Source organism: Mustelus asterias, chromosome 9 (assembly GCF_964213995.1).
Source record: "Mustelus asterias chromosome 9, sMusAst1.hap1.1, whole genome shotgun sequence".
Taxonomy (NCBI): Eukaryota; Metazoa; Chordata; class Chondrichthyes; order Carcharhiniformes; family Triakidae; genus Mustelus; species Mustelus asterias.
In genome coordinates, this window is record NC_135809.1 from 95964195 (window position 1) to 95989737 (window position 25543).

Sequence of the window (25543 nt, forward strand, 5' to 3'; positions counted from 1 at the left end):
AGGAGTAGTTTCAAAGTGAGTTGTTTTGGTTCAAAGAGATATCAGGTTGTAAAAGGTGTAAGGTAAAGATAGGGTGAGGTTACTTTTAAAACATAATGGCCGGGATTCTCCGACCTCCTCCATGGCTAGGATTATCTTGTCCCGCTGCTATGAATGACAATTTAGCTGAGCTCCAAATTTTCCATTCTCGCGAAAGCAGTGACAGTACGTACGAGACTGGAGAATTCCGGCCGAGGGCTAAGTGAAGAAAGAAGTTTAATCAATTCTGGGAAAAAAGCACTTTTGAAGAGACTTGTTGAGACAATAGAGAGATCAATGGGAAGGGGCGTATTTAAGGAGATACTGTGAGAGCAGCAGCTTAGATCTCCCAGAAGCAGCATGGTAGATCCACACCCTCGTATTGCAAAGAAGTAAAGAAATCGTGGATGTGGACATGAGAATTCCCCTGCTTCCTTAGATGATGAGTCCAGTGGTGTTTCAGAGGAGGAACAACACATTGACCATGACCATGGCGACTCACATGGTGGGCAGCAGTGACTGGGTGCTTGGGGGAACAAAAGAGGCCCTTATTATGAATCAGTACAACTAAGGTGTTGCGGGTCTTTCCCCATCAGCAATATGGAGGACTTCTCATACCAGACTGAAGATATCTCAAAGGCTCAACTCTGCTAACATATTTTAGAATCACAGAATCATAGAATCCCTACAGTGCAGAAGAAGGCCATTCGGCCCATCAAGTCGGCACCGACTACAGTCCCAACAGGCTCTATTCCTGTAACCCCACATATTTACCCTGCTAATCCCCTGACACTAGGGTCAGTTTAGCATGGCCAAATCAACCTGGCCGAGAAGAACCTACGATTTTCATCAGAAAACGTCTGTGGCTCCTATCAATGTAAATTTGTCTCCAGTTCATGCAGTACACCACACTATAACTGATGAATTTAATAGGGCAGGTGAACAACTCCACACACGGCCTTACACAGCAAAGAGCAGTCATTTCCTCATTCATTTATATCACCCTCAGGGATCATGGCACTACCAGCTGAGCTACAGGCAGGCTGCTGATCCTTTGGCCTGAATAGCCCGAGCAATCATTCCCTGGTATTGCTGCCAGGGATTCCTGCCCTGTGGCAGAAGCCGTCTCCGTCACCATGGTGTATGGTTGTACTGGTACATGGCATTCACTTGCAATGGGGAGGGGCCACTACCCCATCAGGAGTGCACCGAGAGAAGCTGCTGCTCATCTGTCAATTGATCCTCACTGCTTACCAGAGATGCACGAAGACCTAGTGGAGACTCCTGTTGCTTTGTCCATCTCTTACACTGGCAATACCTACCTGACATCTTTGATGATGCTCGGGTTTACAGGTCCAAACCTATACCCAAAAACCCCTGAATGAGCTGCTGCGTTTAGCAATTTGTGAGAGTCGCCAATCTCTCGATGGAGGAAGCCACGCTTTTAAAGCTGAGGGTGATCTCAGTACTCATAACCTAAATGAGCTGTTCACTGTCATTGCCAGGCTGTGGAAATCCTCTCGAAGCTCTGCCAGATTTTTATGCACCTCCTGTTAGACAGCCAACAGTTACCTCCTCAGGGATGACTCCAGAGATCCGCCATCAGCCTAATACTCTGCATCCTCCTGGCTTCCCATGCTCCCATGAGAGTCAAAGGTCTGGATTGTCATAGCCTTCAACAGCTGGACTGTGCACTGCTCCACCCAGTTTGTGCCACTGTTTTGACTGACATGTGCAAACCCACCAAGATACTGGGCTCTCAGCTGGTGGGAGGTGCAGGGCAAGGATGCACCTTTTGAGGTCCCCTCCTCCTCCTCAGAGGTTAATGTTGGATGCTCGGGGTCAATGTCTGCTCAGGCTATTGAATAAGCTGCTGAAGGAAGAAGATGGGTGAGTGCACATCAACATTGAGGAGAAGCACTGAGCAAAAGTAGCCTCATCTGGGACACAGACATGATGTGTGGCTCAGATGTGGTAATCTCAAACTATTGAACCACACACACTCATCCAGCTCCCATTCCATTCTCGCTCCTCTGCATCCATTGCGGAGAGGATGGTCCCAATGATACTCATTAACTCCAGCACTAACTCTGGCTTCTCTTCTGCCTACTGGTCTGACCCCCGCTGATGATTGGTGAGATCCAGGATGTCCTCCTCCATCGTGTTTAGCATTGACTTGTTGGCCATTCCATCTCTTTTAATGACATTATGGGACTTTCTCACCTATGAAGACAATGGTGGATGAATGAGTCCCATATCTGGATGGATCAGCCACTCAGGTCGCCATCATCTCGTTACAGTGCTGTTTCTGCACTGTTCATCACAGCACTGCTCACCTTGTAGGTGAGCTTCCCTAGCAACACCCTCCAGCCCCCAAGAGCCTTGAATTGTGCCAGGAACTCAGCCGGTATTGTGAGTGTGCAAGAACTATACATCCACTTCCCTAACAGACACCTCCCTAGCACGCCATGTGCATAGCCTCCTACAGTTAAATGGTCATATTGAAAATAAGCTTCCTCACGCAACCTTGCAAATCACAGAAGGTTGTTCACCCTTTTCCTGTGCTGTAGCCCAGTTCCATGGCTTCTGACCACCTCTGCCACTTCCATTCAGGCTGTCTTGGTCAGAAAGATTGTTCTCCTCTTGCCATCCCATGGCACGAGAACCTCCCAGTGTTCAATGGCAGCCTGGAGAAAGGTTAATTATTAAACTGTGGGGCCAACAGTGTACAATTTGCTGCCATTGCTGATGGGTAGAGCTGAGTTTGACTCTCTTGTAGTCCCTTGAGCTTCCCTCCTCCAGTGGCTTACATTCACTCATGTGCAGTGGGGTGGGCAGGACCACAGCTGCCCCTTTGACAGAACATGCCTTCACTTGCTGACTTTCCTGCTTCCTCTGGCCTTCTCCTTCAGTTCCCCAGTGTACGCAGACTAACTTAGCGGGTGTCCCTTTATAAATCCCGCCGGCAGCATTTTATGCCCTTGAGCCCAGCCTCCATCGCCCTCTCTGGATTGCTGGCTCGCCGTTAATTGGCAAGTCAGTGATTGCAGTTGGAAACAGTGAGTGGGCAGGACTGCAAGGTATGCTCGCTTCCACTTCTGCTCACAATATCTGCATGCTCAGCACTAAGTCCTGTCCTCTGATTCTATGATTTATTAAACCATTCCAACAGCTCCCTAATATTCACCAACATTTCCAGAATTTCCCACTGGAAGTGATTTGAGCATTCAATTCACCACTCCAAGTATGGGTGGATGTATTTTAAAGTGCAAAATATCATCAAAAGGATCTCCTATAATATGCCAAGTTCGAATGTTGGGCAACAGGGACACTGTATGTTCCTCGCAAATGGCATTAGAGTGCCGTGCAGAGCTGGAAATCAAACTTAAATACCTCTCAAGAGTGTGTCATCAATCACAGGGTAATTAATTGCATTACTTATGGCCTCATAGTTTTCGAATTTTATTCAGATGCCATAGAAGCAGTGGAACAGACTATCCTGATATAACCTCCTGAACACTCCAAGGGCTATTTTCTTTCCTCCCCCAAGACAGGCTCCCAAATGGAGGTAGGAAACTGACTGTAAAGTTGCTTAAAACATTACAATGAACCTGACACTGAGGAATAACAAACAGTCAGAGGCCTAGGGTAGGTGGGAGTCCTACCCCATTAACGTCCACTGATGTATGAAGTGGTACCAAGAAAATCATCTTCCCCACAAGATTGTGCCCATTTCCTTTAACTACACACTCTGTAATACAGAAAACAAAGTGAAGAGAAAACAAGAATTATACTGTCCCCTCATTGCCTTTCTCCTCAGATTGGCACACACTTCAGTGTTCTGACAGCTTTCCCAATCAACCATTCTTATCAAAGCTCTCTTACCCGAGGATTGGGTTGTCTAATCTGTCTATAGATGGGCTATAGTATAGAACAGGTCGTATATTGGTCGTATATCCAGCCCCGGAGTGCACACCTCTCCTGGGTATGAATCCTTCATGTCCTAGAGAACAAATGCATTGTGTTTTGTGTTAGAAAACGGATCCTTGACATTTTCCTCTCATTTCAACTTCATTTGGTGTCCTCCACCTGACACAGCCATAGACTTTTCCACGACTGGCATTGGTGTCAGTCAGTAGACTTGCAGATAACTGTTAAAGTTAAAGTTTATTTATTTGTCGCAAGTTGGCTTACATCAACATTGCAATGAAGTTCCTGTGAAAATCCCCTAGTCGCTACATTCCGGCGTCTGTTCGGGTACACTGAGGGAGAATTTAGCATGGCCAATGTACCTAACCAGCATATCTTTGGAGTGTGGGAAGAAACCAGTGCACCCAGAGGAAACCCATGCAGACACAGGGAGAACGTGCAAACCCCACACAGACAGTGACCCAAGCCGGGAATCGAACCCGGGTCCCTGGTGCTGTGAGGCAGCAGTGCTAACCACTGTGCCACTGTGCTGCCCCAATTGACCTAATTTCAGGAGGACTGAGACTGAACAAGTTAATTTTTACATCGCTTCTAAAAGAAATAGTGAAAATGAGAGATACAAGCTGAAACATTTAGTTGAAATAATATTCAAACATATTAAATGATTTCATCAACTTTCAGCCAGCTTATCCATAATGAGCTGAAATAATGTGCAATATTAATAACAAACTCATTAATGTTATGCTTGCCAGGAATGCCTATTTGGAAATTGGGCATCCATGGTCCACAACTTTAATGCACACAAATATGTGGCCAATAGCTATGCAATGTCCAGGTAAGCACCACTGGCAAACAAGGGCCAAAGTTAAAAGGGATCTTTTAAAGTTCATTTATTAGTGTCACAAGTAAGGCATACATGAACACTGCAATGAAGTTATTGTGAAATTCCCCTAGTTGCCACACTCCGGCACCTGTTCGGGTCAATGCACCTAACCAACACGTCTTTCAGAAACTGGAGCACCCGGAGGAAACCCACGCAGACATGGGGAGAACGTGCAAACTCCACACAGACAGTGACCCAAGCTGGGAATTGAACCCGGGTCCCTGGCATTGTGAGGCAGCAGTGCTAACCACTGTGCCACCGTGCCGCTCCGATCCTACTGTCTCTGAAGAAGGCATTGGAGATGACATGACAAGAATTTGTAAAACATTTTCTTCAAATAACAGAGGTTAAGCCCAACACAAAACTCATCAGAAAGTTCTTAGAAAGTTCTATAGGTGAAAGATAATTGATCCCAAAGATGCAAATCATATTTGCTTTGTTTATGTTCTCTTTTTGCAAAGTTCCAGTCGCAGTTGCTGGATAGCCAATCAGCAGTGGAAACCCTGGAGTCCTCCATCTCACTGAAAGCCAGTAGCAACTTCCTCACTACTCTTCCAATTAGCACAATAACAATTTACATATATATATATATAGTGCCTTTTGTGTAAAAATAGCATTCCCTGTATTTCTAGGCAGACATGATGTTAGGCAGTGTTGCTAGGCAGAATCACGTAAGCAGGCACCAAGGCTGAGGAGGAGAGATCAGGAGAAATGATTAAAACCGAGTCAAAGAGGAAGATTTTGCCAAAATCCAGAAAATTCTGGCTGGGGAGGGGTAAGGATGGAAGGAATTTGGCAGAGGGTGGGCAGGGGGGCAGTGGGGGTTGCGGTCAATGGGGTTGCTGTGGACCTGGAAGGTTTACAGAGATAGAGATGGATACAGCCATGAAAAAGGGATTAATTAGATGGATGAACATTGGAGGAATTGGGTGAGAGAGGTATGGTGCGGAACTGGATACGTCAAGTAGAGCTTTGGATAAGCTGAAGGTGGCAAATAGGAGACCAACCAAGAGAGCGCTGGATTGGTTGAATCTGGAGTTGGCAAAGGTATGGATGAGAGTTTGAGGAGCAAGTGCCCAGAAGCACAGGTGAAGACGGTGAACATGTTTTGGAGGTAGGACTTTGATTGGAGCCATTTCAATGTATAATTGCAGGGGCTAGGACAGGGCAGGAACTCAACAGGAAACCTGCCTCCCCCACCCCCATCCTATCCCACCCCATCCCCACAAACTATACACCTCATTGCAAGACCAAATATTGTCTATGTTTAGCAGATTAGCAATATGGGCTTTACAGAGTTTCTTTGATGAATAGACAGCCAATATATGAAATAGTCATCATTTTACAATGCAGCAGCCATTAAAAGGCTGACCTCTTTAAAAAGGACTGACTCAGTATTAAAGGCCATTAAATATTTGTCATTTGTCAATTGTCAAAATAGAGCTTACCATCTGGAGCCTAAAGTCTGTAGTATTTTTTTAAAAGAAGTTGAAGGAGTTTATTTTTAAAGTGGGAGCCAGCTGTTCTTTGCAGAGGTTAGGAAGCCGACACAATTCCCAAGAGTGATATGAGCTTCTTCGGTCTAATCCTGAGCAGTCTCCTCATCCACACTGTACAATCTCACTTAATGGTTTTCAAAATTTCTGTAAAAGGGCCTCTTTGTAAATATTGACCCATTTCTGGGAGTGATCTGCAAATATTGACAAGATCTGCTAATATTGCCAATCATGATGCCCTAACTAAACTAAAGAACAAAGAAAAATACAGCAAATCTTCAAAAGATTTGCCTGGTATTTCCTGAGAAGTTCTCTGAAGGGAGATCGGTGAAACTATAGCGAAATGTTGTAATAGTTTTATGGTCGCAGCCAGAGAAGTCAGATCCCATAGTGAAACCTGGCTTGATAGATCCTGAACTATATTTTTTGAAACCATAGAGGGAAGTTACTGAATAAATTAAGGGCGGCACGGTAGCACAGTGGTTAGCACTGCTGCTTCACAGCTCCAGGGTCCCGGGTTTGATTCCTGGCTCGGGTCACTGTCTGTGTGGAGTTTGCACATTCTCCTCGTGTCTGCGTGGGTTTCCTCCGGGTGCTCCGGTTTCCTCCCACAGTCCAAAGATGTGCGGGTTAGGTTGATTGGCCAGGTTAAAAAATTGCCCCTTAGAGTCCTGGGATGTGTAGGTTAGAGGGATTAGCGGGTAAAATATGTGGGGGTAGGGCCTGGGTGGGACTGTGGTCGGTGCAGACTCGATGGGCCGAATGGCCTCCTTCTGCACTGTAGGGTTTCTATGATTTGAAAAAAAAAATTCACAGGAGTCTACTGATTAACTTTTAACACAAGAAAAATTAAACAATAAAAATGAACTATATCACACCAGACAGAAAAGGTGAGAAAATTCTTAATACAAACGTAAGAAAATGATTCAAATATTCACTATTCTTCCACCTCAGCAATATCTTTGCAGACACAAACAAGTTCAGAAATTTATAACAAATCATAATATCTACCTTATATCTACCTTATAGTCAAATATTCAGATGGCTCGATTGAGGGTTTTCAAGGAACAAATACTGGGTGTCCTTGGTAGGTATGTCCCTGTCAGGCAGGGAGGAAATGGCCGAGTGAGGGAACCATGGTTCACGAAAGAGGTGGAATGTCTTGTGAAAAGGAAGAGGGAAGCTTATGTAGGGATGAGGAAACAAGGTTCAGATGGCTCGATTGAGGGTTACAAGTTAGCAAGGAATGAGCTGAAAAAGGGGCTTAGGAGAGCTAGGAGGGGACTTGAGAAGTCCTTGGCGGGTCGGATCAAGGAAAACCCCAAGGCCTTTTACTCTTATGTGAGGAATAAAAGAATGACCAGGGTGAGGTTAGGGCCGGTCAAGGACAGTAGTGGGAACTTGTGTATGGAGTCAGTAGAGATAGGCGAGGTGATGAATGAATACTTTTCTTCAGTGTTCACCAAGGAGAGGGGCCATGTTTTTGAGGAAGAGAAGGTGTTACAGGCTAATAGGCTGGAGGAAATAGATGTTCGGAGGGAGGATGTCCTGGCAGTTTTGAATAAACTGAAGGTTGATAAGTCCCCTGGGCCTGATGAAATATATCCTAGGATTCTTTGGGAGGCAAGGGATGAGATTGCAGAGCCTTTGGCTTTGATCTTTGGGTCCTCGCTGTCCATGGGGATAGTGCCAGAGGACTGGAGAATGGCGAATGTTGTTCCTCTGTTTAAGAAAGGGAATAGAAATGACTCTGGTAATTATAGACCGGTTAGTCTTACTTCGGTGGTTGGTAAATTGATGGAAAAGGTCCTTAGGGATGGGATTTACGACCATTTTGGAAGATGCGGATTAATCCGGGATAGTCAGCACGGATTCGTGAAGGGCAAGTCGTGCCTCACAAATTTGATTGAATTTTTTGAGGAGGTAACTAAGTGTGTTGATGAAGGTAGGGCAGTTGATGTCATATACATGGATTTTAGTAAGGTGTTTGATAAAGTCTCCCATGGTCGGCTTATGATGAAAATGAGGAGGTGTGGGACAGAGGGAAAGTTGGCCGATTGGATAGGTAACTGGCTGTCTGATCGAAGACAGAGGGTGGTGGTGGATGGAACATTTTCGGACTGGAGGCAGGTTGCTAGCGGAGTGCCACAGGGATCAGTGCTTGGTCCTCTGCTCTTTGTGATTTTTATTAATGACTTAGAGGAGGGGGCTGAAGGGTGGATCAGTAAATTTGCTGATGACACCAAGATTGGTGGAGTAGTGGATGAGGTGGAGGGCTGTTGTCGGCTGCAAAGAGACATAGATAGGATGCAAAGCTGGGCTGAAAAATGGCAAATGGAGTTTAACCCTGATAAATGTGAGGTGATTCATTTTGGTAGGACTAATTTAAATGTGGATTACGGGGTCAAAGATAGGGTTCTGAAGACTGTGGAGGAACAGAGAGATCTTGGGGTCCATATCCACAGATCTCTAAAGGTTGCCACTCAAGAGGATAGAGCTGTGAAGAAGGCCTATAGTGTGTTAGCTTTTATTAACAGGGGGTTGGAGTTTAAGAGCCGTGGGGTTATGCTGCAACTGTACGGGACCTTGGTGAGACCACATTTGGAATATTGTGTGCAGTTCTGGTCACCTCACTATAAGAAGGATGTGGAAGCGCTGGAAAGAGTGCAGAGGAGATTTACCAGGATACTGCCTGGTTTGGAGGGTAGGTCTTATGAGGAAAGGTTGAGGGAGCTAGGGCTGTTCTCTCTGGAGTGGAGGAGGCTGAGGGAAGACTTAATAGAGAGGTTTATAAAATGATGAAGTGGATAGATAGAGTGAACGTTCAAAGACTATTTCCTCGGGTGGATGGAGCTATTACAAGGGGGGATAACTATAGGGTTCGTGGTGGGAGATATAGGAAGGATATCAGAGGTAAGTTCTTTACGCAGAGAGTGGTTGGGGTGTGGAATGGACTGCCTGCAGTGATAGTGGAGTTAGACACTTTAGGAACATTTAAGCGGTTATTGGATAGGCACATGGAGCACACCAGGATGATAGGGAGTGGGATAGCTTGATCTTGGTTTCAGATAAAGCTCGGCACAACATCGTGGGCCGAAGGGCCTGTTCTGTGCTGTACTGTTCTATGTTTCTATGTTCTATGTTCTAAGAGGTACATCTGAATTAACAGGCGAACTGTGGTCAGGTACTTCACTTTGAAGTAAATGACAGATGCAACCAAAGCAGATTCCATGGATTTCTCAACAACCCACTCAGACATTTGTAATACTAATACAGTCAACTGGTCTCATTGGAATTTTCTTTTCACAAGGGTTTCCAATATCCATGTTTAAAGAACTTGCCTAGTAAGTCACTTTAAGTGCCAATCCCACTTGGATGGTTTCAACAAGCATCCGCCTTCAGGGTGTCAGTTTCACCTCCTGATATTCCTTTCCTCTAGATCTCCAAATACACTCAAGCTTCACCTCTCAACATCAGATCATTGGCCATGCCAAGTAGAATACCACTGCTCCAAATGGATATTGTTGTCTCTGTAGTCTACAGCATAGAGTCACCAACCTTTGACTGCTCTCTCAGATCTTCTCGGCTTCTCTCAAGCTCACTTTGCTTCAAGTCTGATTCCCATAGTTCTTTCTTTAACTTGGAGACTTGTTCTCTGATCCTGTCATTTATCTTGACTCAATGAGATCTATCTCTAATCGCTGTCCTTGTCTCTGCCTGGGAGTTTATTGTGGGTCCTCTTTCTGTCCCAATTCTTAAAGAGTTAGACCATAAGACCATAAGATGTAGGAGCAGAATTAGGCCACTTGGCCCATCGAGTCTGGTCCGCCATTCAATCATGGCTACTATTTTTCTCATCCCCATTCTCCTGCTTTTTCCCCTGTTTCCCTTATTAATCAAGAACCTATCTATCTCTGTCTTAAAGACACTCAATGACCTGGCCTCCACAGCCTTCTGTGGCAAAGAGTTCCACAGATTCACCACTCTCTGGCTGGAGAAATTTCTCCTCATCTCTGTTTTAAAGGATCATCCCTTTAGCCTGAGCTTGTGCCCTCTAGTTCTAGTTTTTCCTACTCGTGGAAATATCCTAAAGTTGTAGGGCTGGAAGTGTTACAGAGATTTGGAAGGGAAGGCCATAGAGGATATCAGAATTATAAGTTTAATTTTGAGGTATTGGTGGGCCAATATAAATTAATGACCGGTTGATGGCTGAATGGGACTTGGTGTAGGATACAGGAGGCAGACATTTAGATGACCTCAAGTTTACCAAAAGTGGAATATGCGAGACTGGAGGTAACAAATGAAGGTATGGAGGTTTCAGCAACAGATGGGCTGAGGCAAGGGCAGAGGTAAACAACAATAAAAAGGTTGAAGTTTAGTGGTGGAAATTATTTGAGTCAGAAGCTCAGCTCAGGGTCAAATCAGACAATTATTTTATGCGGATTCCAGTTCAGTCTGAGAAAGTAGCCAGTGAGAGGGATGAAAATGCTGGCTGTGGAATGGGGTTTATCATTTGGGTCTCAAAGGGAGACTGCCAGTTGAACATCAATTTACACATCACAATAGTGCTAGTGTGTGTGTGTGTTGTGTGCACTAAGCTAGCTTGACATTGTACAACACCATTTCTCATAGGAACCTCACAATCAAATGACAGAAAATAATTTATCCCCGTCAACTGGGCTGGATTTGAAATGGGCCTGGAGGCCACTGCCTATCTCATTACACCATCTACTCACTTTACCCGTGATCCCCATTACTCCACGATCATCTGCACTTCCTTGGGGCATGATTTGAAGCAGCGGCATGCATAGCTGTCTTTGCAATGCCTGTAAAGTTACTTCAGCTTGTCAATTTTTTCAGAGTGCCAAATTTTATGGGGTGATGCACCAATCTCAGACTCTTCGCATTGTGCTCTCGTCTCTTCCAAAAAAAGCTTCAGCAGCACTACAGACTTACAGACAGGGGCGGCACGGTGGCACAGTGGTTAGCACAGCTGCTTCCCAGCTCCAAGGACCTGGGTTCGAATCCCGGTTCGGGTCGCTGTCTGTGTGGAGTTTGCACATTCTGCATGGGTTTCCTCCGGGTGCTCCGGTTTCCTCCCACAGTCCAAAGATGTGCGGGCGAGGTTGATTGGCCATTCTAAATTGCCCCTTAGTGTCCCAGGATACATAGGTTAGAGGGGTTAGTGGGTAAATATGTAGGGATATGTGGATAGGGCCTGGGTGGGATTGTGGTTGGTGCAGACGCGATGGGCCGAATGGCCTCTTTCTGCACTGTAGGATTCTATACATTTTGCACTCTCTTACCGTATGATGTAGAATATGTCGTGGAGTAGAACTTCAGAGGGTTGCTATCTGCTCCAAAGCTTGTTTTTGTGTAGTGCGGTGTGCTGTCCACAGAAACCAAAGCCATTCTCAACAAATAAATTCTAAGGCAAAAAGTTTGAAAAAGAAATGTGAATATATATACTGAAAACTAGAGTTTTTTGAAAATTGGTGATCAGTCGTATCAAATTTCCATCCATTTTGAGCCCAATCCAATTTTCTGGTTGGGTTTGTGTTGGTAGCAGAATTGCGAGCCAATTTCCAATCGATAAAATTAAACCACAAACATTTAACATTCACAGGCTATATTTTCACTTACACTGGGAGAGCACTTGGCCATCTCTCTGTCCAAATGCAAAGAAAACCAATTTAAAGGGTCCAGTGGCAGAATTTCTGAGTTGTAGTTTTCATTTTTTTTGTTTAGTTCCTGCTTTCATACGGTTCGTCAGGGAGTTTTATGTAAAGTATCTGATGTTGACATTGTTTTGGTATGGCAGAATAATGATCCGTATAGAAAAGCACAGGTCACGGGTTCAATTCCAGTTTTAGGTTTAATTTTTTTTAAATTCATTCCTGGGATGTGAGCATCACTTGGGCAGCATTTATTGCCCATCCATAATTGCCCTTGAATTGAATGGCTTGCTAGGCCATTTCAGAGGGCAGTAAAAGAGTCAACCACATTGCTGTGGATCTGGAGTCACATGTAGGCCAGACTGGGTAAGGACAGCAGATTTCCTTCCCTAAAGGACATTAGTGAACCAGATGGGTTTTTACAACAATCGACAATGACAAAAGTCATCATTAGATTTTTAATTCCAGGTTTTTATTGAATTCAAATTTAATTAATTAATATCAACTGAGAAAGGTATTTGGTGTGCTACAACATGCCTCACTGACCAATATAGTGTATGGCAAAGAGGTTTTAAATATTCAATTTCAAAATGACTTTTGCCTTACTAACAGGCTTCACAGTTCAAAAGTCTGTGTAAAACCATGCCCTTTTTTAAAAAAAAATTACTTCATCTTTAAAGTTACAAAGCCAATGCCCAGAGTGGACCAGGCAAACCCAAATCCATTCCTTGCTTGCTCCAAAAATCAAATTCAAAATCCAATTGAATCCAATTCATGGTCCCCAGGAATGACAGGAAAAGGCATTGCGCTCCATCTTGGGCTTGATCTGACACTTGTGCCAGAATTTCACTGGCACGCCCACCCCAAAATTGGGGCGGCAAGGCTCATAGGACGGCACTCTCCAATGGCCTTGGGCGGGATTTTACGAGCACGGGCAGGTGAGGCGGCAAAATTCCGGCATTGATTTTAGCCTGCCCTTCTGATCATGTCTTTTGATCAAGTTACATGTTCCATTTCCCACACTTGTTGTCATTCTGAATGAGATTTCCAATTAACACCAAATTGCGAGCAGTTCCATATGGTTCCCCCACTGGTTAAGTACAATATGAATCCTGTGAGTGGCATTTTAATTCAAGTTGGTAAATTCCCTTTAGAGTTTTTGTTCTTGTTTGAGTGGAGTAATCATGCCCCTTTCAAATGGAGTGCCTAATTTGTAAGAGGTTGTTTATTTGTTTATGGGTTCTAAAAAAAGGTATCCTGTGGCCCCCTGCCAGCTATGAGCTGAATTAAGACCATTGATTTCACATTGGACTCTTGTAGCCAGCAGTCTGAGGAGACTTTATCACCTTAGTCTGAGCTGGCTTTGAACCTAGATCCTAGTAATAAGTAGTCCGAGTTATCAGTCAACCAAGTTATCATGAACACCAGGAAATCAGATGAACCCGGAAGAAGCAAACCATTGTGGGTGTGATGGCAGAGCAGAACAGAAGCTTCTTTCACATGAGTTAGCTTTATACAACTAGGAATGGAGAGTGTAGATTAATGTTGTTCTATATTATGAGGATCCATAGCATTGACTAACAGAGCATTGTGTGATTTATCGGGAATTTTACATGCTGTCATTTGACAAAGTACTTCCAGAAGAAAAACAAAGAACTGAAAATATTGGTAAATAAAACATAGTGAACTATAATAGTCATCCTCTTAAATTAACTCTTGAAACTTTCCTATTGAACGATTTGTTAGTGCTTATGCAAAATCTGTGCAAGGAACACTTGTTTTCAAACAATGAATCTGTGTAATTAGAAACATGGGGGAGGAATTTTAACTCCAAAAAGTGAGTGGGTTTGCAAGCAGGCAGGTGGTTAAAGTACCAATGCATCTGAAAGTGGGCAGCAACCCACTTACTTCCGAATGTAATATGAGTGCAATCTGCAGTCCGCGGAATACCCCGGTGGGAATGGGTGTGTTGATAATTATAACATGTAAAGTGCTCATTAAGAACACTTGTGTGTCCAACAGGTCGATGCAATGTGTCTAGTGTGTGGGTGAAAAGATTTAGTGTGCTTTCCACTCTTGTGTACAGGTTTGCTTCTCATTTTCAGCCCACACCACTGGATAACAGCAATGTGAAAACAAGGTCTGAGTCTCTCCCTGTCAGCCTTTCCTCTGCTGCGCCTCCTCATGGTGCACACACAAACAATTATGAACAGACAAAGAAGCACAACTGGCCGGGATTTTCCAGGATTTTCCTCTCCCGATCGTGTAGGGCATGGGGCAAGGGAATGGAAAAATATTGCAGGAACTACAGAGTTGGGTTTCTCATCAGCATAAAAGAGTGTTGGGAGCAGTGTCTGGGCAGTGCCAGGGGCAGTGTCCGGGCAGTGCCGGGGCAGTGTCCGGGCAGTGCCGGGGCAGTGTCTGGGCAGTGCCAGGGGCAGTGTCCGGGCAGTGCCGGGGCAGTGTCCAGGCAGTGCCAGGGGCAGTGTCCGGGCAGTGCTAGGGCAGTGTCTGGGCAGTGCCAGGGGGCAGTGTCTGGGCAGTGTCAGGGGGCAGTGTCCAGGCAGTGCCGGGGCTTTGTCCAGGCAGTCCTAGGAGGATTCAGGCAGGTTCCAGGGTGAGCTCCTTCGCTTTGTCTGTGATGCTGTGGCCTTTAAAACTGGCGTCCCGTTCCTCGGCTGACTAAGTTACTGCTGGGGCAGGTGAATCAGAGAGCGTCCCACCAGTGAGAGATCATGGGACCCGCCCCTTGACGATACAGCAGAGAAAGCCGCCATTGCTGTTGAATGCCGTTTTTCCGACCCAACATCAGCTTTTACTGATCAGCGGGAAAATCCTACCCACTGTTTCATTCGATCATGCAATGGCTGGTACAGAAGGCCTACATACCTGACGATGTACAGGCCCAGAAATTCATGCACATCATTCCACTGCATGGTGGCAGAATGTGTTCTTGGACTGAGAGCAGCATCCAGTATGTGGAAAATGCCACTTATGTAGCCATTGTAGCTTAGCATCTTGAAATGACTAGCTTCACCTCTTCAAATCTTTAAAATACTTTGCCTTTCATTGGAACTGAATGCAGACTGGGCACTTTTCAGTTCCAAAGGTTGCAGCCTTTGGCCCATTTGAAAATTTGAACAGATACACAACAACAATGACCTGATGAGGACAGCAATTGCACTGCACGATATCTTTGATGCACTCTATTTCTGTGTCAAGTTTACAAGGTGAACAAATAGCCAAGGCCCTATTTACATGATTTTTGGTCCACTGCAAAATGTCTACTGTTAAAATGTGATGCCACGATTGGACAACACAATCCTCGGTGAGCTAACAGCTGCACTAACAACCAATTTAATATTGAGCTCGCAATGTGACTCACGTTTGCTTGCTGAAAGTGACATACATTCATACTGGGAGACCAATCATCTACAAAAAAAAGTAATATCTTCAAGCCTTGCACCTTCTTTGAATTACCCAGGATCTTGAGAAACTTTGGGGTATTTCAGGAGAGTTGAAGGCAAAAAGTGTGGAGTGGCGCCCTAAGTTGGGCTGATGTCTAAATATGTCATCCTTTAGGCAACTCCTGCAACCAAGCTGTTACCAAACATGGTGCTTTCCATTCCATTGCAAGAGTTTTGGGCAGGCCAGGTTCTCTATACATTTTGCCCAGGCTTGGGCCCTGGAGAGGATACTCCCGGTATGCTGCAAATCATGAACACAGCAGTGATTATGAGTGATAAGCCCAACTCGACTGGCATAGAGAACAGGTGCTACGGACTATCTCCAATGGTGGGAGGGATCATTATGTCCTTTTATTCAGTTACTGCCCATCACAAGTTGGGCAGCCCCTGAGTGACCCGCCACAGTCCATCTGCTACAATGAGTGCTTGGAGCTTAGAATTTCTTCTTCACAAATGAAGGGAACCCATTGCACTCGGCAAACAAACAAAAAGAAAGAAGATACCAACTCTCCGATTGACAAGATGGAAGATCAGGACCATGCATGTGGAATTGACACATGACTTGCAGCTGATCAATAACACATGTAAGGCAACTATAATTAACATGGAACTTAATAGGTTGAACATCAATATAGCTCCCCTACACTAGCACAGCGGATAGCACTGCTGCCTCACAGTTCCAGCGACCCAGGTTCAATTCCCAGCTTGGGTCACTGTCTGTGTGGAGTCTGCACGTTCTCCCCGTGTCTGCGTGGCTTTCCTTCAGGTGCTTCGGTTTCCTCCCACAGTCTGAAAGACGTGCTGGTTAGGTGCATTGGCCATGCTAAATTCTCCCTCAGTGTATCTGAACGTGCACCCGAGTGCGGTGTCTAGGGAATTTTCACAGTAACTTCATTGCAGTGTTAATGTAAGCATAGTTGCGACAGTAATAAATAAAGTTCAAAACTTTACAAGAGACCAGGCTATCTGTGAGTGACTACTGAAAGAAAAAAATACACATTCATCTGTCAGGGGTAAGGTTCAGAGGAAAAGTCTGAGCAAGGTGTAAGCTTTGCTGCAAGGAGCTCGCTATTCTCAATAATAGAACTCCTTACAAATGGTTCCCACCATGTTCTCTCCAGCCACCTCTCAACTTAAACAAGGCCAGTAACTTCATGAGTCTCTATGCTCCAATGCTGTGCTCCACTCTATGAGGAACTTGACACTGCTGTCTACAGAATCCCTAAGTCAGAACATCTGTACCTATGGGGGGATTTCAATGCAAGAGTGAAAGTGGATCTTGAGGAGCAACCCTCCTGCGTCAGGTATCATAGCCTGGGAAGGTTAAGAGAATGGCTACTTCAGCTTTGCTGCCGCCATGAGCTTTGAGGAATGGACACCTTTTTTTCAGAACAAACCATGGTACAAGGTAAACTGGAGACAGCCAAAGCCAGAGCATTGGTACCAGCTGAATCTGATCATCACCAGATGTGAATCTCATTAGCATACAGTTGGCACAGTGCTGACTGTGATATAGATCACTCCCTGATGCAAACTAAGGTGAGAATGCTTCGTTCAAAGCAGAAATGCCATCCTTGTATCATTGTCAGCCATACAGCCTATCCAGATAAAATCCAACAGTGTTGTGATTCAGTTGACCAGGCTTTCTCTGGCAAACTTGCACAGTTTAAGGGAGGCGATGGCCAATGGTATTATCGCTCGACTATTGATCCAGAAACTCAGCTAATATTCTGGGGGACCCGGGTTCGAATCCCGCCACGGCAGGTGGTGGAATTTGAATTCAATAAAAAATATCTGGAATTAAGAATCTACTGATGATCATGAAACTATTGTAGATTGTCAGAAAAACCCATCTGGTTCACTAGTGTCCATTAGGGATGGAAATCTGCCATCCTTAACTGGTCTGGCCTACATGTGATTCCAGAGCCACAGCAATGTGATTGACTCTCAACTGCCCTCCAAGGGCAACTAGGGATGGGCAATAAATGCTGGCTCCCAGTGACACCCATGTCCACAAATGAATAAAAATAAAGTATGCAGAAGCTAAATGGAACAACCTTCGAGGCTTCATCTATAATATTGCACTTCTCAACATATAGGAAGCAAGAGTCTGGTTCAAGGCTGACCTCACTGTAATGGAGCTTGTCATTGAAGCCAAGAAGTCTGCTCTCTTAAATTACAAGAGAGATCTGAGAGAGAGAACACTGAATTCACTAAAAGCCACTTGAAATAAACTCCAACAAACTGCTAGGAGGTGCGTCAATGACTACTGATTACAACTCTGCCAGAATATACAGACATCCTTTGACACAGGAAATGTCAGGGGCAAGTTATAAAGGATCAAAAAGGCACATCAGCAAAGAAAACAGTTCCATGGAAAATAAAGATCAGGGAGGTCATCACTGATTACAGTTGGAGAGTTGGGTGAAACACTACCTTGAGTTCTACTCTCAGAAAAAGGCTGTCACTGGGTAAACGCTGGTCACCACAGAAAGTCTGCATTGCATGGCGGAGGTGGATATCAAAGCCACATTGGAGGAGATTAGCAAAATTATTGACTCATTGGCAAGGCTCCAGTTGCTGATGCTATACTGCCTGAACTAATCGATCCCAGGAAACCAGCACTCCCCCAGCATCTGCATAAACTCTTGTGTCTCGGCTGGAGGGAGGACCCCAGGAAATGTAGATACAAAGATTGTGACCCTGAACAAAAACAAGGGCAACTACAACAACTAGCGGGGCATCTCACTGCTGAATACTGTGGGAAAAGTATTTGCCCATGTTACCCTTGTCAGACTGCAGATCCTGGCTAACCCATCCAGGCCAAATTCCAGTATGCTTTTCAAATTGGAAGATTTACAATGAGCTTCCCAGTATGACTGCTGTGAAAGAAGCTCCATGGACAAAGGAGACAACCGTTTATTGCCTTCATCAATCTCACCAAGGCATTCAACCATTTGAACCGAGGCACTTTATTTAAGTTGCTAGGGAAAGTTGGCTGCTCGCTGAAGCTGTTCAGTGGGATCTCCTCTTTCTATGGCAACCTGATGGGTGAGGTCAGCTATGACAGGACAACATCAGAACTCCTTGACAGCCATAGTGGGGTTCAAACAGTATTTTGACACTGACATTCTTTGGCATATATTTCTTTTTGCTGGTGTCATAAACCTTCAGGTCTTCTACTCACATCCCAGAACTGAAGGAAAGCTGTTCAGTCTTGCGCACCTGAGATCCAAGACATAGGTGCACCAAGTCCTCATCAGAGAGTTGCTCTGCACTGATGATGCCGCAATAACATTCCACACTGAGGAATACCTTCAGCATCAAATGGACAGACTCTCATACGCCTTTAAAGAGTTGGTTTGACCATCAGCATCAGGAAGACATTTGTCATGGTCCAATATGTTGCCATGCCGCCACCTATTAGCACTGACAATGTGACATTGGAGATTGTTGGTAGCTTCACATATCTAGACTCCAGAAGCACAAGCAATCTGTCACTTGAAGCTGAAATCAACACACATATCACCAAAGCTGTAGCTGTTATGTTCAAGTTGAGTAACAGATTGTGGAACAATAGCAACCTGACTGAGAACACTAAACTGTCAGTCTACCAAGCCTGCACCCTGAGCACAATCCTCTACAGTGGTGAGGCCTGAACAATATAGGCAGGAAGCAAGGTTTAAAAGTTTCCACCCTCAGTGTCGTAGACTTATGCTTTGCATCTTTTGGCATAACGAGGCCAGAAACTCGGAGATCCTGGACCATGCTAATGCCAGCAATATACACTCATTGCTAAGCTAACAACGTCTTTGCTAGCTCAGCCATGTTTATCAGATGGATGAAGACCTTCTATCCAAAGACTAGTTTTGGTTTAGTTTATTAGTGTCAAAAGTAGGCTTACATTAACACTGCAATGAAGTTACTGTGAAAATCCCCCAGTCGCCACATTCCGGAGCCTGTTCAGGTTCACTGAGGAAGAATTTAGCACTGTCAATGCACCTAACCAGCACGTCTTTTGGACTGTGGGAGGAAACTGGAGCACCCGGAGGAAACCCATGCAGACACGGGAGAACGTGCAGACTCCACACAGACAGTGACCCAAGGCCAGAATTGAATGCAAATCCCTGGTGCTGTGAGGCAGCAGTGCTAACCACTGTGCCATCATGCCTCCCACGATGAATTATCCACTGGGTCACATCCTCCTGGTGCCCATACCCCCACTACAAGGACACCTGCAAGTGAGACATGAATATAACAGACAAATTATGAAAATAGCAAACATTAACACAAGTTTGCTGATGTAGTGGGTCGGATCTCAAACAATGATGAGATGGAGTACAGAAAAGAGATATAGAATCTGGACAACTGGTGTGACGACAATAATCTCTCCTTCAATGTCAACAAAACAAAGGAGATAATAATCGACTTCAGGAAGCATAGTAGAGGACATGCCCCTGTCGACATCAATGGGGACGAATTAGAAATAGTCGAGTGCTTCAGGTTTCTAGGTGTCCAGATCACCACCAACCTGTCCTGGTCCCTCCATGCTAATGCTACAGTTAAGAAAGCCCACTAACGCTTCTACTTTTGCAAGAGGTGAAGGAAAGTTGGCAAGTCTGCTACGACTCTCACCAACATTTACAGGTGCACCATCAAAAGTATTCTTTCTGGTTGTATCACAACTTGGTATGGCTCCTGCTCTGTCCAAGACCACCAAAAACTACATAGGGCAGTGAACAAAGCCCAGTCTTTCACGCAAACCAGCCTCCCATTCACTGACTCTGTCTACACTTCCTGCTGCCTTGGAAAAGCAGCCAGCATAATCAAGGACCCCACGCACCCTGCACATACGCTCTTCCACCTGTTTCCAGGTATGTCCCTGTCAGGCAAGGAGGAATTGGTAGGGCTAGGGAACCGTGGTGCACCAAAAAAGTTTCTTTGTTGGTTAAAAAGAAAAAGGAGGCTTATGTTCGGATGAGACGTGAGCACTCGGGTAGTGCACTAGAAAGCTTTAGATTGGCTAAGAGGGAGTTGAAGAGCGAGCTTAGAAGGGCTAAAAGGGGACATGAGAAGACTTTGGCGGATAGGGTTAAAGAGAATCCTAAGGCGTTCTATAGGTATGTCAAGAACAGAAGGTTGGTTAGGGCAAGTTTAGGGCCAGTTATAGATGGCAGAGGGAAGTTATGTGTGGAACCGGAGGAGATTGGTGAAGCATTGAACCAATATTTCTCTTCGGTGTTCACGCAAGGGGACATGAATATAGCTGAGGAGGACACTGGGTTGCAAGGGAGTAGAATAGACAGTATTACAGTTGATAAGGAGGATGTGCAGGATATTCTGGAGGGTCTGAAAATAGATAAATCCCCTGGTCCGGATGGGATTTATCCAAGGATTCTCTGGGAGGCAAGAGAAGTGATTGCAGAGCCTCTGGCTCTGATCTTCAGGTCGTCGTTGGCCTCTGGTATAGTACCAGAAGATTGGAGGTTAGCGAATGTTGTCCCATTGTTTAAGAAGGGGAACAGAGACTTCCCCGGGAATTATAGACCGGTGAGTCTCACTTCTGTTGTCGGCAAGATGTTGGAAAAAATTATAAGGGATAGGATTTATAGTTATTTGGAGAGTAATGAATTGATAGGTGATAGTCAGCATGGTTTTGTGGCAGGTAGGTCGTGCCTTACTAACCTTATTGAGTTTTTTGAGAAAGTGACCAAGGAGGTGGATGGGGGCAAGGCAGTGGACGTGGTATATATGGATTTTAGTAAGGCGTTTGATAAGGTTCACCATGGTAGGCTTCTGCAGAAAATGCAGATGTATGGGATTGGGGGTGATCTAGGAAATTGGATCAGGAATTGGCTAGCGGATAGGAAACAGAGGGTGGTGGTTGATAGTAAATATTCATCATGGAGTGCGGTTACAAGTGGTGTACCTCAGGGATCTGTTTTGGGGCCACTGCTGTTTGTAATATTTATTAATGATCTGGATGAGGGTATAGTTGGGTGGATTAGCAAATTTGCTGATGACACCAAAGTCGGTGGTGTGGTAGACAGTGAGGAAGGGTGTCGTAGTTTGCAGGAAGACTTAGACAGGTTGCAAAGTTGGGCCGAGAGGTGGCGGATGGAGTTTAATGCGGAGAAGTGTGAGGTAATTCACTTTGGTAGGAATAACAGATGTGTTGAGTATAGGGCTAACGGGAGGACTTTGAATAGTGTGGAGGAGCAGAGGGATCTAGGTGTATGTGTGCATAGATCCCTGAAAGTTGGGAATCAAGTAGATAAGGTTGTTAAGAAGGCATATGGTGTCTTGGCGTTTATTGGTAGGGGGATTGAATTTAGGAGTCGTAGCGTTATGTTGCAACTGTACACAACTCTGGTGCGGCCGCACTTGGAGTACTGTGTGCAGTTCTGGTCCCCACATTACAGGAAGGATGTGGAGGCTTTGGAGAGGGTGCAGAGGAGGTTTACCAGGATGTTGCCTGGTATGGAGGGGAGATCCTATGAGGAGAGGCTGAGGGATTTGGGATTGTTTTCGCTGGAAAGGCGGCGGCTAAGAGGGGATCTTATTGAAACATATAAGATGATTAGAGGTTTAGATAGGGTGGATAGTGATAGCCTTTTTCCTCTGATGGAGAAATCCAGCACGAGGGGGCATGGCTTTAAATTGAGGGGGGGTAGTTATAGAACCGATGTCAGGGGTAGGTTCTTTACCCAGAGGGTGGTGAGGGATTGGAATGCCCTGCCAGCATCAGTAGTAAATGCGCCTAGTTTGGGGGCGTTTAAGAGATCCGTAGATAGGTTCATGGACGAAAAGAAATTGGTTTAGGTTGGAGGGTCACAGTTTTTTTTTTTAACTGGTCGGTGCAACATCGTGGGCCGAAGGGCCTGTTCTGCGCTGTAATGTTCTATGTTCTATGTTCTATGTTCTTCCATCGGGGAAAAGATACAAAAGTCTGAGGACATGCACCAACCGACTCAAGAACAGCTTCTTCCCTGCTGCCATCAGGCTTTTGAATGGACCTACCTCGCATTAAGTTGATCTTTTTCTACACCCAATGACTGTAACACTCCATTCTGCACTCTCTCCTTACCTTCTCTATGTATGATTTTGGCAGATCCAATGGGATGAAGCAGCAGTACATTTTGGCAGATCCAATGGGATGAAGCAGCAGTATAATATGAAGGGTACCATTCTTAGCAGTGTAGAGGATCAGAAGGACCTTGGGGTCCGGGTCCATAGGACTCTTAAATCGGCCTCGCAGGTGGAGGATGCGGTCAAGAAGGTGTACGGCGTACTAGCCTTCATTAATCGAGGGATTGAGTTTAGGAGTCGGGAGATAATGCTGCAGCTTTATAGGACCCTGGTTAGACCCCACTTGGAGTACTGCGCGCAGTTCTGGTCACCTCATTACAGGAAAGATGTTGAAGCCATTGAAAGGGTGCAGAGGAGATTTACAAGGATGTTGCCTGGATTGGGGGGCATGCCTTATGAGGATAGGTTGAGGGAGCTTGGTCTCTTCTCCCTGGAGAGACGAAGGATGAGAGGTGACCTGATAGAGGTTTACAAGATGTTGAGAGGTCTGGATAGGGTAGACTCTCAGAGGCTATTTCCAAGGGCTGAAATGGTTGCTACGAGAGGACACAGGTTTAAGGTGCTGGGGGGTAGGTACAGAGGAGATGTCAGGGGTAAGTTTTTCACTCAGAGGGTGGTGGGTGAGTGGAATCGGCTGACGTCGGTGGTGGTGGAGGCAAACTCGTTGGGGTCTTTTAAGAGACTTCTGGATGAGTACATGGGATTTAATGGGATTGAGGGCTATAGATAGGCCTAGAGGTAGGGATATGATCAGCGCAACTTGTGGGCCGAAGGGCCTGTTTGTGCTGTGGCTTTCTATGTTCTATGTTCTATATTCTATGATATGCTTTGTCAGTATAGCATGCAAGAAACAATATCTTTCACTGTATACTAATACATGTTGTGGAGATGCCGGCGTTGGACTGGGGTAAACACAGTAAGAAGTTTAACAACACCAGGTTAAAGTCCAACAGGTTTATTTGGTAGCAAAAACTTGTGTGGCTTTTGCTACCAAATAAACCTGTTGGACTTTAACCTGGTGTTGTTAAACTTCTTACTAATACATGTGACAGTAATAAATCATATCAAATATTCCTCAAATACAAGCAACATATACCTGCCTCCTTGCTTGGGTGAAAGGCTTTGCTCACAGGATGGCATGGTGGTACAGAAGGGCAGCGCAGTGGTACAGTAGTTAGCACTGCTCCCTCACAGCACTAGGGATCCAGGTTCAATTCCAGCCTTGAATGACTGTCTGTGTGGAGTTTGCATTTTCTCCCCGTGTCTGCGTGTGTTTCCTCCGGGTGCTCCGGTTTCCTCCCACAGTCCAAAGGTGTGAGGGTTAAGTGGACTGGCCAAACTAAATTGATCCTCAGTGTCCCAAGATATGTAGGTCAGAGGATTAGCAGGGAAAATATGTGGGGTTAGGGCGGCGGGTGGGCCTGGATAAGATACTCTGTCGAAGGGTCGGTGCAGACTCGACAGGCCAAAAGGCCTCCTTCTGCACTGTAGTAATTCTATGATTCTGTGACTCGTTCTGAGGGTGTGCTTTCACTGCTTTGAAGGTCATTTCCACTACTTTGGCGTATGCTGCGTTTCATTTATACTTGCCATTTGCCAACCTTTAAATCAGCAAATTTACCTTGGGCCACAGACGAGGAATAGGATGAGCAGTAGCAGCAGCAGGGGCAGTATCAGAACATAGAGCACAGGGATAGAACCCACAGAAGGCAATGTCCATGGGGTTTACATGCAGATGATGAGCTTCTTAGACATGACTGAGCAGCAGTGCCTTGGGGGACTGAAGGTTTCATGTCAGATGATTGCAAACCTTTGCAGCCTCCAAAAAAAAGACTTTGTGTTGTCGGGCTTCTCTGCCGCCAACAGGCCCCAAAGTAAAAATGTAGCCTATTTTAAGTGAAAATCCTCTTGGTGATTTAATTGGTTGCAGTCCCACTTAGTGTTGCACTAAAGAGGTATCATGTTGAATTACATTAGAGGAGTTAGTTGATCAGTTAACAATTTTTTAAAATTCATTTGTCATTTACAGAATGTGGGCATCACTGGCTAGACCAGCAATTTTGTTGCCCATTCTGAATTGCCTTCAGAAGATGGCGGTGAGCTGCCTTCTTGAACCATTGCAGTCCCTGAGAGGTAGGTGCACCCATGTTGCTGTTAGGGAGGGAGTTCCAGGATTTTGCCTCAACAACAGTGAGGTAACAGTGATATATTTCCAAGTCAGGATGCTGAGTGACTTGGAGGGGAATTTCCAGGTGCTCTTGTCCTTTCAGACGGTAGTGGTGTTGAGTTTGGAAAGTGTTACCTGAGGAGTCAAGGTGAGTTTCTGCAGTGCATCTTGTAGATGGTATATATGGCTGCCACTGTTCATCAGTGGTGGAGGGACTGAATGTTTGTGGTAGGGGTACCAATCAGGTGAGCTACTTTGTCCTGGAAGGTGTCAAGTTTCTTCAGTGTTGTTGGAGCTGCACTCATCCAGAAAAGTGCGAGACTATTCCATCACACACCTGACTTGTGCCTTGTAGATGGTGGACAGATCTTGGGGATTCAGGAAGTGAGTTACTTGCCGCAGGATTCCTAGTCTCTGACATGCTGTTGTAGCCACAGTATTTATATGGCTAGTCCAGTTCAGTTTCTGGTCAGCGATAGTATTGAATGTCAAGGTGTGATAGTTAGGGCAATACAATTTTTCAAGGGAAATTTCAACCAAGAGTTCCTGTTTCTGATAAATAATATGTATGTGAATTGTTTCTTCTTCTTTCATGGGATGTGGGTGTCACTGACAAGGTCAGCATTTCTTGCCAATCCCTAATTGTCCTTGACTGGTTTGCTAGGCCATTTCGGAGGGCAATTAAGAGTCAACCACATTGCTGTGGATCTGGAGTCACATGTAGGCCAGACCAGGTAAGGATGGCACATAGCAGATTTCCTTCCCGAAAGGACATTATCAATGATGGTTTCATGGTCACCATTAGTGAGACAAGCTTT

At 45.2% G+C, this 25543-nt stretch overlaps 1 protein-coding gene across 1 annotated transcript in view; it reads right to left on the reverse strand.

Moving 5' to 3' along the window:
* The window catches only part of saxo4 (stabilizer of axonemal microtubules 4), a 106716-nt gene extending 94977 nt beyond the window's left edge, over positions 1-11739 (reverse strand). Inside the window, exons 1-2 of the mRNA XM_078220604.1 lie at positions 11634-11739; positions 3904-4021 (exon numbers count right to left, since the gene is read on the reverse strand). Of these exons, the coding sequence (XP_078076730.1) occupies positions 3904-4021; positions 11634-11739 (224 nt within the window). The remainder of the gene's footprint in view (positions 1-3903; positions 4022-11633) is intronic.
* Between the last annotated feature and the right edge of the window lie 13804 nt (positions 11740-25543).